The sequence below is a fragment of the Lagopus muta genome, chromosome 1 (assembly GCF_023343835.1).
Source record: "Lagopus muta isolate bLagMut1 chromosome 1, bLagMut1 primary, whole genome shotgun sequence".
NCBI lineage: Eukaryota > Metazoa > Chordata > Aves > Galliformes > Phasianidae > Lagopus > Lagopus muta.
In genome coordinates, this window is record NC_064433.1 from 23,031,500 (window position 1) to 23,044,836 (window position 13,337).

General features: G+C 43.7%; 1 protein-coding gene across 2 annotated transcripts in view; it reads left to right on the top strand.

Moving 5' to 3' along the window:
- The first annotated feature begins 336 nt into the window (after positions 1-336).
- Positions 337-13,337, top strand: part of TSPAN12 (tetraspanin 12) — a 45,202-nt gene continuing 32,201 nt past the window's right edge. The window contains exons 1-2 of one of the 2 annotated variants that reach the window (XM_048959133.1): positions 337-501; positions 887-1,023. In XM_048959133.1, the coding sequence (XP_048815090.1) occupies positions 958-1,023 (66 nt within the window). In that variant the 5' untranslated portion in view covers positions 337-501; positions 887-957. Of the gene's footprint in view, positions 502-886; positions 1,024-10,157; positions 10,291-13,337 lie in introns of those variants that run through there. The other variant, XM_048959139.1, reaches the window with a different exon arrangement.

A 13,337-nucleotide genomic window follows, 5' to 3' on the forward strand; every position in this document is an offset into this window, starting at 1 on the left:
AGGGGCCAGCCAAAAGGAGGGCATTTTGGGTATGCACCTTCTGGCAGCCTGAGAGCCAAACCCACCCAGGCGGGCAGCAATCCGCCGAGCGAAACCCAAGCTCTTTCCCACGGAAATTTGGACGCGCTCCGAACTGCCTCTTCCATTTTGGCCCACGGTAGGTTTCCACAGCGCGTATGCTCGGTGACAGCTCAGTTTGTCCTCTGCTGCCCTTCGTGTGGGCGCACGGCAATCCTGAGTCTGAGGAACCGCTCTCAGGACCTCCGGCCGCGCTCCCCAAGCGGTCCGCAGCTGGCGGCGGCGCTAGGACCCTGCGGGCGCAGGAACGGGCGTGCGCGCGTGCGCGGTGGCGCTGGCCGCCGCCGGGCTCTGCGGAGCGCTGCGGGCAGGGACGGAGAGGTGGGGGGCGGCCGCCGGGAGCTTTCCGTCAGCGCCCGGCGTGGATGGGCGCCGCGGCTCGGTGCTGCGCTGTCCGGCCCCGATGAATCCTCGCCGGAGCAAGTGAGTGAGAGGCGCTGAGCGCCGCCGTCCTCGCCTGCCTGCTCTCCTCGGGACAGCGCGTCCCTCCCGGGAGGGGAGGGGGCCGGCGCCCGCCTCGCTCTTTCAGCGCCGCTGGTCCCGCGGGGCAGCCCGGGGCGCCGCGCGGGTTGTCGCCTTTCGGAGCGATTCTAGTTGTTAATTTTAAACGCTGTTTCCGAGAGCGGCTTGTGGAGGGGAAGTGCTGCCTGCGGCCGTGAGCCGGCCCTGCCCCTACGGAGCCGCCGCCGCTCCGCGCGAACGGGCCGGGCCGGGCCGGGTCAGGCTGGGCGGAGGAAACCGTGCCGCCACCTGCGCCTCGAGGCGCGGCTCACCGGGCTGCCCCGGCCCTATCTGCCTTTCTCCGCAGAGCGCTGGCTGCCCGGCCTCGGCAGCGAGGATGTGGTGAGGGAATGGGGCTGTCTCCCGCGGGGGCTCGCCATGGCCAGGGAGGACTCGGTGAGGTGCCTGCGCTGCCTGCTCTACGCCCTCAACCTCCTCTTCTGGGTGAGTCCGAGCAAGTGGCGGCCGCGGCGCGCGTCACGACCCCGGTGGTGCCTCCGCGTCAGGGGCTACGGGAACCGGGGAGGGAAAGCGGCCCCCTGAGTGTCTCTGGTGTGCACCCTTGGGCAGGCGGGGCTCGTCGTGACATGCCTTAAAGAAAAGCGTTTGGAAACTTGTTTTGAGTGAAATTAGTGTGGTACTGGCTTCGTGTTACAAATACACGTGTGGATGTGTGCACCCATAATGTACGCGTGCAGAGAGGGAAATTCTCAGGGGTGTGGTGGCTTCCTCACTGTATGAGTGTCAAAGCATCCCATGACCCCGACTGAACTCAGCTCTCAGAAGTATCTGAGTGCTGAGCTGCCCTGTGGAGGCCTTATCCAGCTCATCGTTGTGCTTTTGGGGACTGGATCCAAGCTGGCAGACAGGGCTTGAAGTGATTTCTTTCTTTTGCTTTCAGCATTTCAGTCAAAGCTGTAATTACAGTAGTAGGGCTTACAGCTCTCAAGTGTGAAATAGGTGTGATCAGCTCTGGCTCCTAAACATTTTGTGTCTCCACACAAACTGTGTGATGCAGATTTCACACAGAACAAATTCACACCAAATGAAGCTTGCTTGACCCGCATAGTTGAGATTTATGCTGGCTAATTATAGCAAAAAGAACGAGTAAAAGGCATGACATCCCACACCCATTGGTAAGTACTGATTTGAGAGGTGCTGCCTGATTGTGTGATGCAGGCAGCATACATAGGCTAACACCAACTGTATTTTATATTGAAGTAAAAATGAAGATTACTGAAGATTAAGTGTGGACCAGAATAAGATTGAGAGAATTATTAGAGTCCATTGGGGCAAAATAAGATCCTATTGAAAGTTTTGTGTTTGACAGAGGTGAAACATAAGTATTTCACTCTTCCAGCAAATGTAGGACTAAAGCCCTGTAAACAGAAGATGAGGAAATCTTCTCCTTTTTTTTTTTTCTTTTTCAATAACATGTAATTATTTATCACATTATGCATGTTTTTCATTGGATGTCATACAAAATCGTGGAACTTGTATTTCGTTAAGGCGAGGGCTGCCTGGATCTTATTCCTGTTCTTTTAGGCATATGCTGCTGGAGTTGAGTGAGCGTACATCCATGTGGCTGGGAACATCCTGTCCTCCAGTGTGCATTCTCATTATCTTCATCTTGGTTCCAGATTGTTTCCTTGAGCAGTTCTTGTCAGTTTTCATTCACGCTCTTAATCCACCCCCTAAAGCAGCCTGTAACCTTAAGCTTACTCCACTTTTCTCTCTTTCCCTCCCTGCTCTGTGCTTACCGTGTTTCTTCAGACAATATTTAGGGGCATCTTTGTGCAACCCTTCATGTGGTCCCTAGGTGATAACCTCACGAGGTAATGCCCCCATTTTTTGGTGGTGAGGGCCTTGGTGCTGGACCTGAGTGCTCCATTTCTCCTCCTGAGTGATGCTCCTTGTGTAGGGAAGTTTGCCCGTATCTTTGGAGGGGACTGGTGCATTGCATCACAGCTCCTCTCTAGGGAGATCAAGGATTGATAAATGTCATACGTGTAAGGAGGCTGAGGTTGAACAAATGAAGAGGCAGTGAGCAGGGAACAGGTGTAGAGAGAAACAAGCAGGTGTGGAGATGGGAGATGCATGTAGGTATATTTGTGTGGGAGGGTGTATGCTGCCTCACTTGGGAGATTTAAGTGTTTGCCCTCTTTGCTTGAATTAAGTTCTGTTCCATGTTCCATGTCAGATTGCTCCTTCCAGCTTTTCACTGTTTTGTTCTTGTGTTTTTCTGTTGTGGAGCTAAGGCACAGAGCTGCAGAGCACTTTGCAGCTTGGCAGTGGACAGCACGTGCATCTATATTATGCTGCTGCTAGCCTCATCCATCCGTAATTCATCTTTCAGTATTTTCTTAAAAGCATTTGCTAGAAATTATTTCCCATTCTTTAGATTTTTTTTTTGTTTGCCTTTTGAATACTGGTGTCTCAGGTCACTGCTGAGTAGGAAGTGTGACTTTTTTTTCTTTCATACTCATATAGGAAAAGGGATCTTTTGGGTGTATACCAATATGACAAGAAGTCCTAGAGAAGAAAACAGCAACTTTTCATAATCATCTTCAAGACAACAATGTGAAAAATATCTAAATCTTCATATCTGATGGCAGAATGCTTTAAGTAACACCCAAGCAGCTAAGCAAGATCTGTATTCACAAAATGTGTGTCAAAGGATGTGAATATGTAACTGAATAGTAAATGCCAGTTTCAGCAGGTAACTTGCATTACAGATGTTAAGTAGAATAAAGCTGTTTTCTGTAATGTGTATAGAATTAAAGGTGTTAGAACTAAAGAGAAAAATTGGCCAATCTGTTTGGAGCTGGTTCCCTGAATTTTAAAAAGTAATTGTATGCAACTGTTTGACTCAGAATAAAACAAACAAACGAAAAGTGGTCGCCATAATTGTGTAGTGAGACATAGGATGAATGGTAGGTGGTTAAATCGGATTCTTTGGAGGCATGCTCATTTAAAAACCTCTTTTTGCTTCCTATCTGATCCTGTTTGGATGTGTACTTAACACGTAAATACAGATCTGCTACTCACTGCTTATTGTAGTGAAATGTCTCGTATCTCTTTCTCTGTCAGAGCTGAGTTTTCTCCCGTTGGGGTCAGTGGGAGTGCTACCATTGACTTTTCTGAGTGTAAGAGTATGACCCTGCTGGGCAAAAAGTTCTCATGGAAAAGTTCTGCGGGCAGCAGGTGCTTACTTGCCTGTGTGTGGGGTGGGAGCTGTTTCTCTTCACCACCAGTCTTCCATTTGGAAAGCTTCAGCTTGTAATGTTGCTTATGTTAGCATTTAGTTTGATAAATACCAGCTCAGACTATGGACTGGATGGCAGGGAGTTTAGATTAGATCAGCTCCTGGAAATGCAGCTGCATTCCTCCTGAGCTGTGAGTGTGGTATTATGCTCTGCCTTAACAGATAAATGCAATAGCAGCATACTTAAAATGGATGAGAGCAATGTGTGTTTCTGGAGTGTGCAGAGAGCTCACAATTTTGGGAGCATTTATATTATACTCCTTAAACTTGTTCTTGGAGGGTTTTACAACAACTCCTGCATCATTCTTTGTGTAGGGCTGTGGCCTCCAAACAGCAAGCAGTTGTTACTGTGTTTGTTTGCTGTGTTACTTATCAGTCTCTGGCTGAAAACATTGAAGATGTACAAACAGCTTGTGTTGACTTTAAAATCATGGCTTGATCAAGGCTCCTAACCAGAATACAGTGACCTTCTCTCCTTGTTTCTTTCTGGTGTAGTCCAGTGGCCAGTCCAACCACGTATTGTGCAAACAGGCTTGGGTTCTCCCCCAAGAAGAAAATAGACTCAGCTGTGTTGACCTCTAACATTGGAAGCCCTGAAAAAAGCTGTAAGCCACCTTGTAGCTGCTGTGTCTGGTGCAGTCTGAGTATCTGCCTGTGAGGAGAAAAATTTTAGAGTAATTTTCAAATATGTCGTGTGTGCAACTGTTGCAGCACTTGTGTAAGGGATTCCAGCTTTTGACCTCACCAGTCTGGTGAGGGCTGACAAGTGCAGGTATAGCTCCTTGAGGAAGTGTTAATGCATAATAGAACTGCCTAGTCTGACCATCATTCTTGCAGAAAATCTTTCTGTGTGAATGGCTGCTGTGTGGATGGCTGGTGTCTTCATAATTTGATTACTGTCAAAGCCCTCTACAAGCTGTGAGGCAAGAGAACTTTGTCAGTCACTGCACTGTGACACTTGTAGCTTCTCCAGAGTGCAACTTACTGGTGTACAACTGCATGCTTTGTATTTGGAAAGAGTGATTTTTATAGGGTTTACCTAATGAGCAGTGATTTGGAAGAGTCAACAGGGTGATGCACGTGTGCATGAGTGGGATGAAAGGAGTGTTGTCTGGATGTGAATAGATTGGTATTTCTTAAGCTGCAACTTGCAGTAGGCATTTTCTTCTGAAGTGGGAATAAAAATGTTGTCAGTGTCCTAATTATTGTTGGCTAAGTGACTGAATGTGGTTGTGGATCTATGATTCTTCTGGAAGATGATCTTAAGGTCAATTGAATCATGCATCTGACTGCAACATGTCTTTTTCAAAGTAATGAGAATTGTGGTTTTAGGAGCTTCTCTCTCTTTGAATCATTGTTTTCTTGTTTTGCTTTGTTTTTTTTTGTTTGTTTGTTTGTTTTTTGTTTTTTTTTTTAAATAGCACTTTGGACAGGAATATCCTTTGGACAAAGCCTGCATTTAACATTGGGTTTGATTCTTCTGTCATATGCATGTGTCAAGAGCATCACTTCAAGGAGTTTAGACTGACAGATGCAAGTTGATTTCTGCAGATGGCTTGTTTCTGTAACGTTGCTATTTGCAGCATATTAGCATCTCCAGAAATGCGCTATTTAGCATTTTTCAGTCAAGACTTTTTACTTAAGCAAATTATCTTGCTGGTGCTTGAGAGAAACCAGGCTTCTACTGCTTCTTAGTTTTCAGTTTTTAGAGACAGTACTAGTCTTTATCTCTAGGTAACATGTGTGTGAGATTTAGTTTTTACTGAGATTTTAGTTTATTTGGAAAGATTTAATGGTTCTACAAATATGTTTTATGCATTCTATGAGACTATAAGGCTCTGTGCTTCTGGGGCTTTCCTAGATCAGCAAACTCCTGACACCATTCCAGCTTAGTAGCAGTCATGGATTTAATGTCAGCATCCTTGTTTGCTTTGATAGCTTCATAACTTGTCTTGTTGTAAATCCTCCTCACCGTGTTTTGTAATAATGCCAGTTGTTCTGGACTTTGCTACAGTTTCTTCCCCCTTCAGCTTTCTTTGCAGTCCTTTAAGGTAGGGAGACCTTAGCTTGGCATTAAAGGCAGTCATCAGTCACAGAAAATGGCCAGCCAGTTAACACTGGAGATTGTCTATGGGCAGTGGCCTTCATGGTTGTGCTAGAATAAGAAATAGAAAACAGTGCTCAGTACTAGAAAAATTCAGTGTCCTGACTGTCTAAAGTAGTAGAAGATTAAGCAAAGCAACAGTTTGGAGAGGTACAGACTTGTTATACTTCTCTTGGTAGCTCAGACACACAGGTTCCTTTGAAAAAGTATAGTTCTAGATTGGTGAACTAGGTAATGCTACTAAATGCAAATAAAAGCAGCACAATTGTTTTGTCAAATTTCTCATGTTTTCTTGTATGTTAAAAGAGCCAAATATATCTGTAATACGTCTGTATGAACTTTCTGTCTTGAGAAAACTTTTTTTTTTTAATTCACTGGTGAGTGTGTGTGGCAAGAAGGAGCAGCTGCTGTTGTGTCCATTGTAATTGAGAGTGACCATGGCTTGGGCAAATCAAGGTTGTAAGCTGTGGGTGACTGTATCACAGTGGTAGGCTTCTCTTTAGCAGGTGATTCACAGTGTCACTGCGTGTTGAGCAGAGTCAGAAATGTTGCCACGTTCTTCACCTGATGAGGTTTATCTGCCTGAGGAAATGCTGTTTCTGTTGAACCGTACCTGAACTTTCCTTCATGCTGCTAGCTCCTACTATGTAGCAGTACCATCTAATTTAGGCTATATGATTGCAGCCAGTCAACCCTCCTGGCCGACTCCTTGAATTTGTGCTTGTGAACCAGAAATCAGGTAACATGAAAGAGAAGCAAGCTTTCAGTTAGTTTTCCCTTTAATGCGAATATTTTGCACGCTTGTATTATCTAGTTCTGGTTCTGTGTTTCACCTGAGAAAATATAGCAAGGGAATATTAACACCGTGCATTGAAGCATTAAAAATGATTGGAAGCAGAGGTATTGTTTGCTTCTTTTTCTAACCTCAGATGCATCTTTTTCCAACCTCAAATGTATGTGTTCAACCTTGTAGTTATTTTTACTTTATGTTTTGCATTTACTGTGACACAACAAAGACATTGTTCCATCTTCCCTTCCTCAGATCCAGATTCTGAGTGTTGGTTGTGTTTCTGCTGCTGTCCAACTGCCTCTCCTGTGAGTGGTATCTGAAGATGCTTGGAGTGAATAGACTAAGGGTCACATTTTCAGGGAGTTTATGTGACTGGTAATATCCACTGAAATGAACACTGCCGAGCTGGGTACCTGTGTTTACCAGTGTAAATATGGTGTTCATGCTGAACCATTATGGTCTGCTTTTAGAGACTGTTCTGTAGACATAATAACTGAAACCTGATTTTCTTAGCATTCTTACGTAAAGAAAATACTTAGAAGGCCATTCAAGAATAACTCCCACTTCTGTGGGAGTTTGGTGTCTTTTAATGGCAGAGCAAGCTATAGGAGGAGATTTGAAAAGAACAGAAATGCTTTTAATATTGGTCTTTGAGAAATCTTTTACTTTTTGGTGTCTTTGAGCTGTATTATTTATATAACATCCGTAGATTCTGGAAGTGCACAAAAGCATATGTCAAAGTTCTCTTTAAGGTGCTGAACAAATATAAATCAGAGAAAAGTCAAGTGCTGTCTCTGGAAAGGGCACTAAACAAATTTGAGGAGATACACATATAAATAAATTTCTTTTTTTTGAACTGCTTTTTTTGTTTTTCATCAGCTGCTATCTGAGCTTTTCTACTTAGGGGAAGAGCTGTAAGAAATGTTTTTAAGTGAGGGACAGTAAAGGAAGTTGAGTGGATAAAAGGTGACAAATGTAGTCCAGGGAGAGACTGTGGATTTTGATGGCCAGAGTGTGTTTCTAAAGGTCTGGAGTTTGGCAGAAGGGCCAACAGGGCAATACATTACCAGTCTGTGTTCTAACCAAGTGAAGCGGAGTTGAGCTGCTGGTCAACTTGTATCTGCCTCTGAGTAACCCTTCATCCCACCTGTTTTCATACATAGGTGAGAGGGCTCATTCTTCATGAACACTATGAGTCAGTGGATGAGTTTCAGCAATACAGTCCCTTAAAAGAGAATGGCTTGTCATGATGATGGAAAGGAAAAAATACACACGGACTTCACCCTAATGTTAGAAATGACGTTAATGTTTCTTTATGGACATTCAGGAATCAGCAGGGGGATCGCAAGGTATAAGGAACAATTTAATTTCAGGTAGTGTTATAGGAATCTGTGATTTAAGTAAAAAAATACGGGCTCATTTGAGTAATTCTTGTGCTGGTGGGTATTTTTATACAAAACAAAGAAATTAAGTGATGTTCCTGCAACCAACTGACAAACAGGTCTTATGGATTGTGGGAAATATGTATGGTCATTGATATATTAGTTTTCTTTTTATATACTCTGAATTTAAAAATTGATTGCCCAAGAGAGATGGACTGTTGTCCATGAACAGCAGCAAGCACTTACAGAAATAAAATTAAGAGTGTGTTGTATATGTGTGAAGGCACATCATTTTGATGGTGGGATAGCCTGCTTTTAGATTAACTGTACCTAAACCTGTTCACATATTTGAGCTTCTATTTCACATTTGTTTTTGCTATGCTGCTGTAGGATCCTCATGCAGTCAGTTGTTGGAGAGCTCTCCTGCTTTCCTTGGGAGAGCAACCCTTTAGCAGGCTGTCTGTGTTCCAGCAGTTGCCTGATTGTGAAGTGTGCAAGTTCCAGCTCATGCCAAGCCTGGATCAGGTTGTTAACTCACAGCTGCAGCTGTGCAAGCAAACCTGCATTCAAAGTGCAAATAAGCACATGCTTCAGCTGTTTGCAAGTGGGAGGGGACCATGGCAAAACCCTCTGCAGGGACCTTGGCTAAAACTAAATATTGGCGTATCCTTAAAATAAAAGGTGCATTAGTGGGGAATTGGGATTTTTTCCTTCTTTATAGGCCATGATTCTTTCTGTAAACATTTGAATGCTTTTGCCAGGTAATACAGGAAAAAACGAGACCTCTTGTCCCTCTGTCCCCCACTCTTACACCCTTCCCTCCCTGAAAAATGTGGTTGCTTGCTTGTCCAGGGATCTGAGTCATCTGTGTTTGTCCAGGGATCTGAATATTGAACTTAATTGTGAAAATCCTGTGAAAACATTGCAACATGTTCTGTTCATGACCTTGTAGCGATTCCTCCCTGCCCCCATGGGTAAAAGTCACAGCTCAGGTTACCCAAATCAATTCTGACTGGAAAGATTTCTCTAGAGTTGCTCCTTCACTAAAATTAGAAGACTAATGCTGCTGTATCTGGGAATTAATTTCCTTGGAGGTGCAAATCTTTTAATGCAGAAGAAATTTCTTCATAGTGCCACTGTTCAGCATTTTGTACGGATCCCAGAGCTTGGCCTGAAGTTGTTTACCCCATCTGTTTTGATACAAAGAACCGTGTGATGTTTATTGAGGAAGATAATTTTAACCTTTCCTCCGGTTTAATAATGTGAGAGAAAAACCCTGCTGTCCAATGAGCTCAGCAAGTTCCTTTGGCAAAAACTACAGTGTTAGAATGTTTGAATGTGAAAAGGTGATGAGAGAATGCAAACAGGTGTGCAAATAGCTACAGCAATGTCTTGCTTCCCCAAAGACAATTGATAATTGCAAGTAGGTTAGTTACAATAAGGGATTAAAGTATATACTTAATGAATAATAAATTGTTATTTTAATACATAACTGATGTAGAACACTTTCAAAAGTAACTTAAACTGTGCCTGGAAATGACCATTTGTAGTGCTTCAAGTTTTCTGAGAAACATTTAGTTGCTTTGAAAACTTTAGACTGTGAACTGGTTTGGAAATGTAATATTTTATTGTGTGATCTTCATATTACACATATATTAAAGTATAATTTATTACCTTTGTTTACTCGGTGAAAATATATTTAAAATAGAATATGACAACAGATAATTTCTTAAACCCTTTGGTGTCATGCTGATGGCTATGTAACATATTGTGATGGTTTAGAATGAAACCCCTAGTGACCTGTACAGCCAGCTGCAACAAATAAAAATGTTTTATTGCCTACTTGCGTATTGTGTTTACGCCATGGCAGACTGGCTGTCATCAGAGAAGCTCAGATGAACTTTTTGATTAAATGATGTAGCTGCTGTTACTGTGGTGAAAATTGTTTTGGTAGTTCTGTTTCTTGTAAACTTTTGTCCTTTTATCTGATAGCTTGCTACAACTTTCTAACTGGTCTGTATTTTGCTTCTAAATTAGTTATGAAGCAGCTGCCAGTTTTATAGGCCACCTTTTGTTCTGCCTCCGGATGAACCAACGAAAGCTATAATGAGGACCTTGCCTCTGCCCATGACTCCTTGAAAGCAGTGTTGCAGAGAATTAGTCATTCCTGGTAGGTTTGGATGCTCGCTCAGGGCAGTGGTATTGTTCCTCCTTGTGTTAAGCACATGGGCTGAGTTGCACTGCTGATGTCCATGCATTCCCTGTGTTTTCAGCTGAAGATCTGTCTCTGGCTTAGTTGCTTTAAAGTAGGTGGTGCTTTGAGCCTTGCTGATTTCAGATGGCACTTGAAGATGCTATGCATCTTTACAGGGCAACATCCATGCTGTGAGGCAGCATGTTGAGTCACAAGTAGAAGGCTGTGGGATTTGGGGCTGTATGTCATGCTTCTGTTGTGATTTGCCTGCCTGTGGAGCAAGTGAGCTGTCAAGTCGATTGATGAGTATGAGCTAATGCTTGATAAGCTTTTGTCCTTTAATTAAACAACAACATCAGTCAGTACTGTGGGGCAGTTTGGTGTTGCAAACACACCTTTCATACTGCATGGTTTTCCTGCCCTTAGAGCTGACTTAGCTGATTAGAAAGGATGTGACTTTTTTCCTTCTTGTAGTAACAGGCTACCAAGCACTTGCTGGATTATGTACAGTAAAACATGCCTTTTGTAATGTCTGTATGGCTGAACTGCTTTTATGTTTCTCATGGTTTACACAATGGCGTGACTCCTTTTTTAAATAGAAGCTTCCTGAGTATTTGCATGCTGTTTCTGAGCCACGTCAATTTGTTACCCCAATTTGACAGTGGTACTGACTTTCATGGATGTGAATTCAATGTATCCAAGAAGTCTGCCTTTCAGGTTATTCAGAGTAGTAAGGCAACTTGTACCTTGCTTTGAAGAAGGTTCAAAGATCTGCCTCATGGACTGTGTCAGTTTGTCAGAAGGATGCTGGTCAGGAAATGCATGTGTAACATCAGTGTAGCTGTGTGGTAAGGCATTTTGAGTGATGCTGAACTAGCTAAAGCGTTAATACCACACACACATTGTAAGAGTAGCAGAAGTCAGTAATGCCTGAAGAAGCAGGGATTTTTCCAAGCATAGGAAAGGTGACCTATAGCTTGGTTCCTGCTGTGGTTATAGGAGAAATTTTCTTGTGTGTAATTTACATCCAACAGTTTAATTTGGCTGGTGTTGCTTTGTACCAAATTAATTGCATCTTTCTGTGGAAGTATTGGCTGACTTCTTAGGGAGGGTATAAAATGTTTTCTATTGCTTTGTAACCACAAGAAGGTGTGCTGTATGCTTGTGGTTTTCCTTACCTCTCTATGTGTCAGAAACATGATCTGTATTGCTTGTATAATACTTGCTTGTTGCTTTCTTCCAAGGAGGTAGTTGTCTAGGAGTTCAGCTAGAAGGGAATGATGGTCATTGTTTATCTCCTCTTGCAGCTTCCTGCTTTATCAATTAAACAGAACAGAAAATGCTCTTTACTCCTACTGTTTTAACAACCAAAATAGATTCTACAAAGCTTAAAGGAAATGGACCCTGACGCACATCTATGTAGTAGATTTGCAGCAAGCTTCTCTGACTGTGCTTGAAGCACACTGAGCAGCTGGGGTTCTCACTGGCAGTGCCTGTACTTCGTGCATCAGTTCCATATTGTGGGATGAGGCAGTGTGCAATAGCAAGTGGGACTTCTCATGAAATATTCAAGGCAGAAGTAGTCTGCTGTGAGCATGCTGCAGGCAAAGGCAAAGCATTGCAAAGAGCCTGTAAGGATGCAGAAGAACTTTTCTTATTCATTAGCCTTGTGCCAGCTAGCTAGTTCTTTGTGACAATGTTAAGGAAGTTTAAAGGCATGTGGAAAGCTAGCTGTAACCATTGAAGGTAACAGAGGAGACTGGCACTTCTCACTGATTGTAGAAGCATTAAGTAAGCCCAGTAATCATAGAATGACAAAGGTTGGAAAAGACCTCTAAGAGTATTCAATCCAACTGTCCTACCTATCACCGATATTTCTCACTAAACCAGTCCCTCAGCACAGTGTCTAAATTATTCTTGAACTCCTCCAGGAGCAGTGACTCCACCACATCCCTGGGCAGCCCATTTCAGTGTGTGACCAATCTCTCAGAGAAGCATTTCCTAATGTTCAACTTGAATCTCTCCTGGCACAACTTGAGGCCATTCTTTCTAGTCCTATTGCTAGTTACATGGGAGAAGAGGCTGACCCCCAGCTCACCACAACCTCCCTTCAGGTAGTTGTAGAGAGCAATAAGGTGTATGGGGCTGCTGAATCACGGCCTGAACCTCTGACTGATCACCTGAGGTGAGCAATAAGTCAGCCACGGGAGCACGGGTGAAGGCAGTTCACCTGTGCTGCAGGAAGGGGTGGAGCCTGGCTGCACCTCTCCTAGACCCATTTAAGAGCTGACTGCCGGGGGGAAGGATCTCTTCTGGAGATCTATTCCACTGGAGTTTATTATGTGAGCCCAGGATAGGGTGAGTGTCCTTTTTTCCTTACTCTAGTTACATCAGCCAAACTTCTGGGTATACCATACCATCTGTATATTCATTGATTGTACATATACCATCTGTATGTTTATTGATTGTATGTAAGGTTACCCCTTAGGCTCCTCTTCTCCAGACTAAATAATCCCAGCTCCCTTAGCTGTTTCTCATAAGACATGTGCTCCTCACCGGCTTCATTGCCCTTCTCTGAACATGCTCTAGAGCCCCAGAGTCTTTCTTACAGTGAGGAGCCCAAAACTGAACACAGTACTCAAGGTGTGGCCTCACCAGGATGTGTGAGGAGTACAGAGGGATGGTCACTCCCTGCTCCTGCTGGCAATGCTATTTCTGGTACAAGCCAGGATGCCATTGGCCATTTTGGCCACCTGGACACACTGCTGAGGCGTGTGTTCCAAGTGTTCAGTGTTCACTGTACAGTACCTGAAAGCAGCATTAAGGAGAGCCAGCATGCTCAGATCTCCATCACTCAGCTAGGCAGTGAAATCTTGAGTCTGCCAGGTTCAGTCCCTGTGCAGGACTTACTACTAGACTACTGTTCAGATTTAAGTGCCAATGTGAGAGTGGTATTGGTGCCTTCTGTGTCCAGATTCTACTTTGAGTGTAATAAACCAGCAGAATTCTCTGAAATGGTTTGA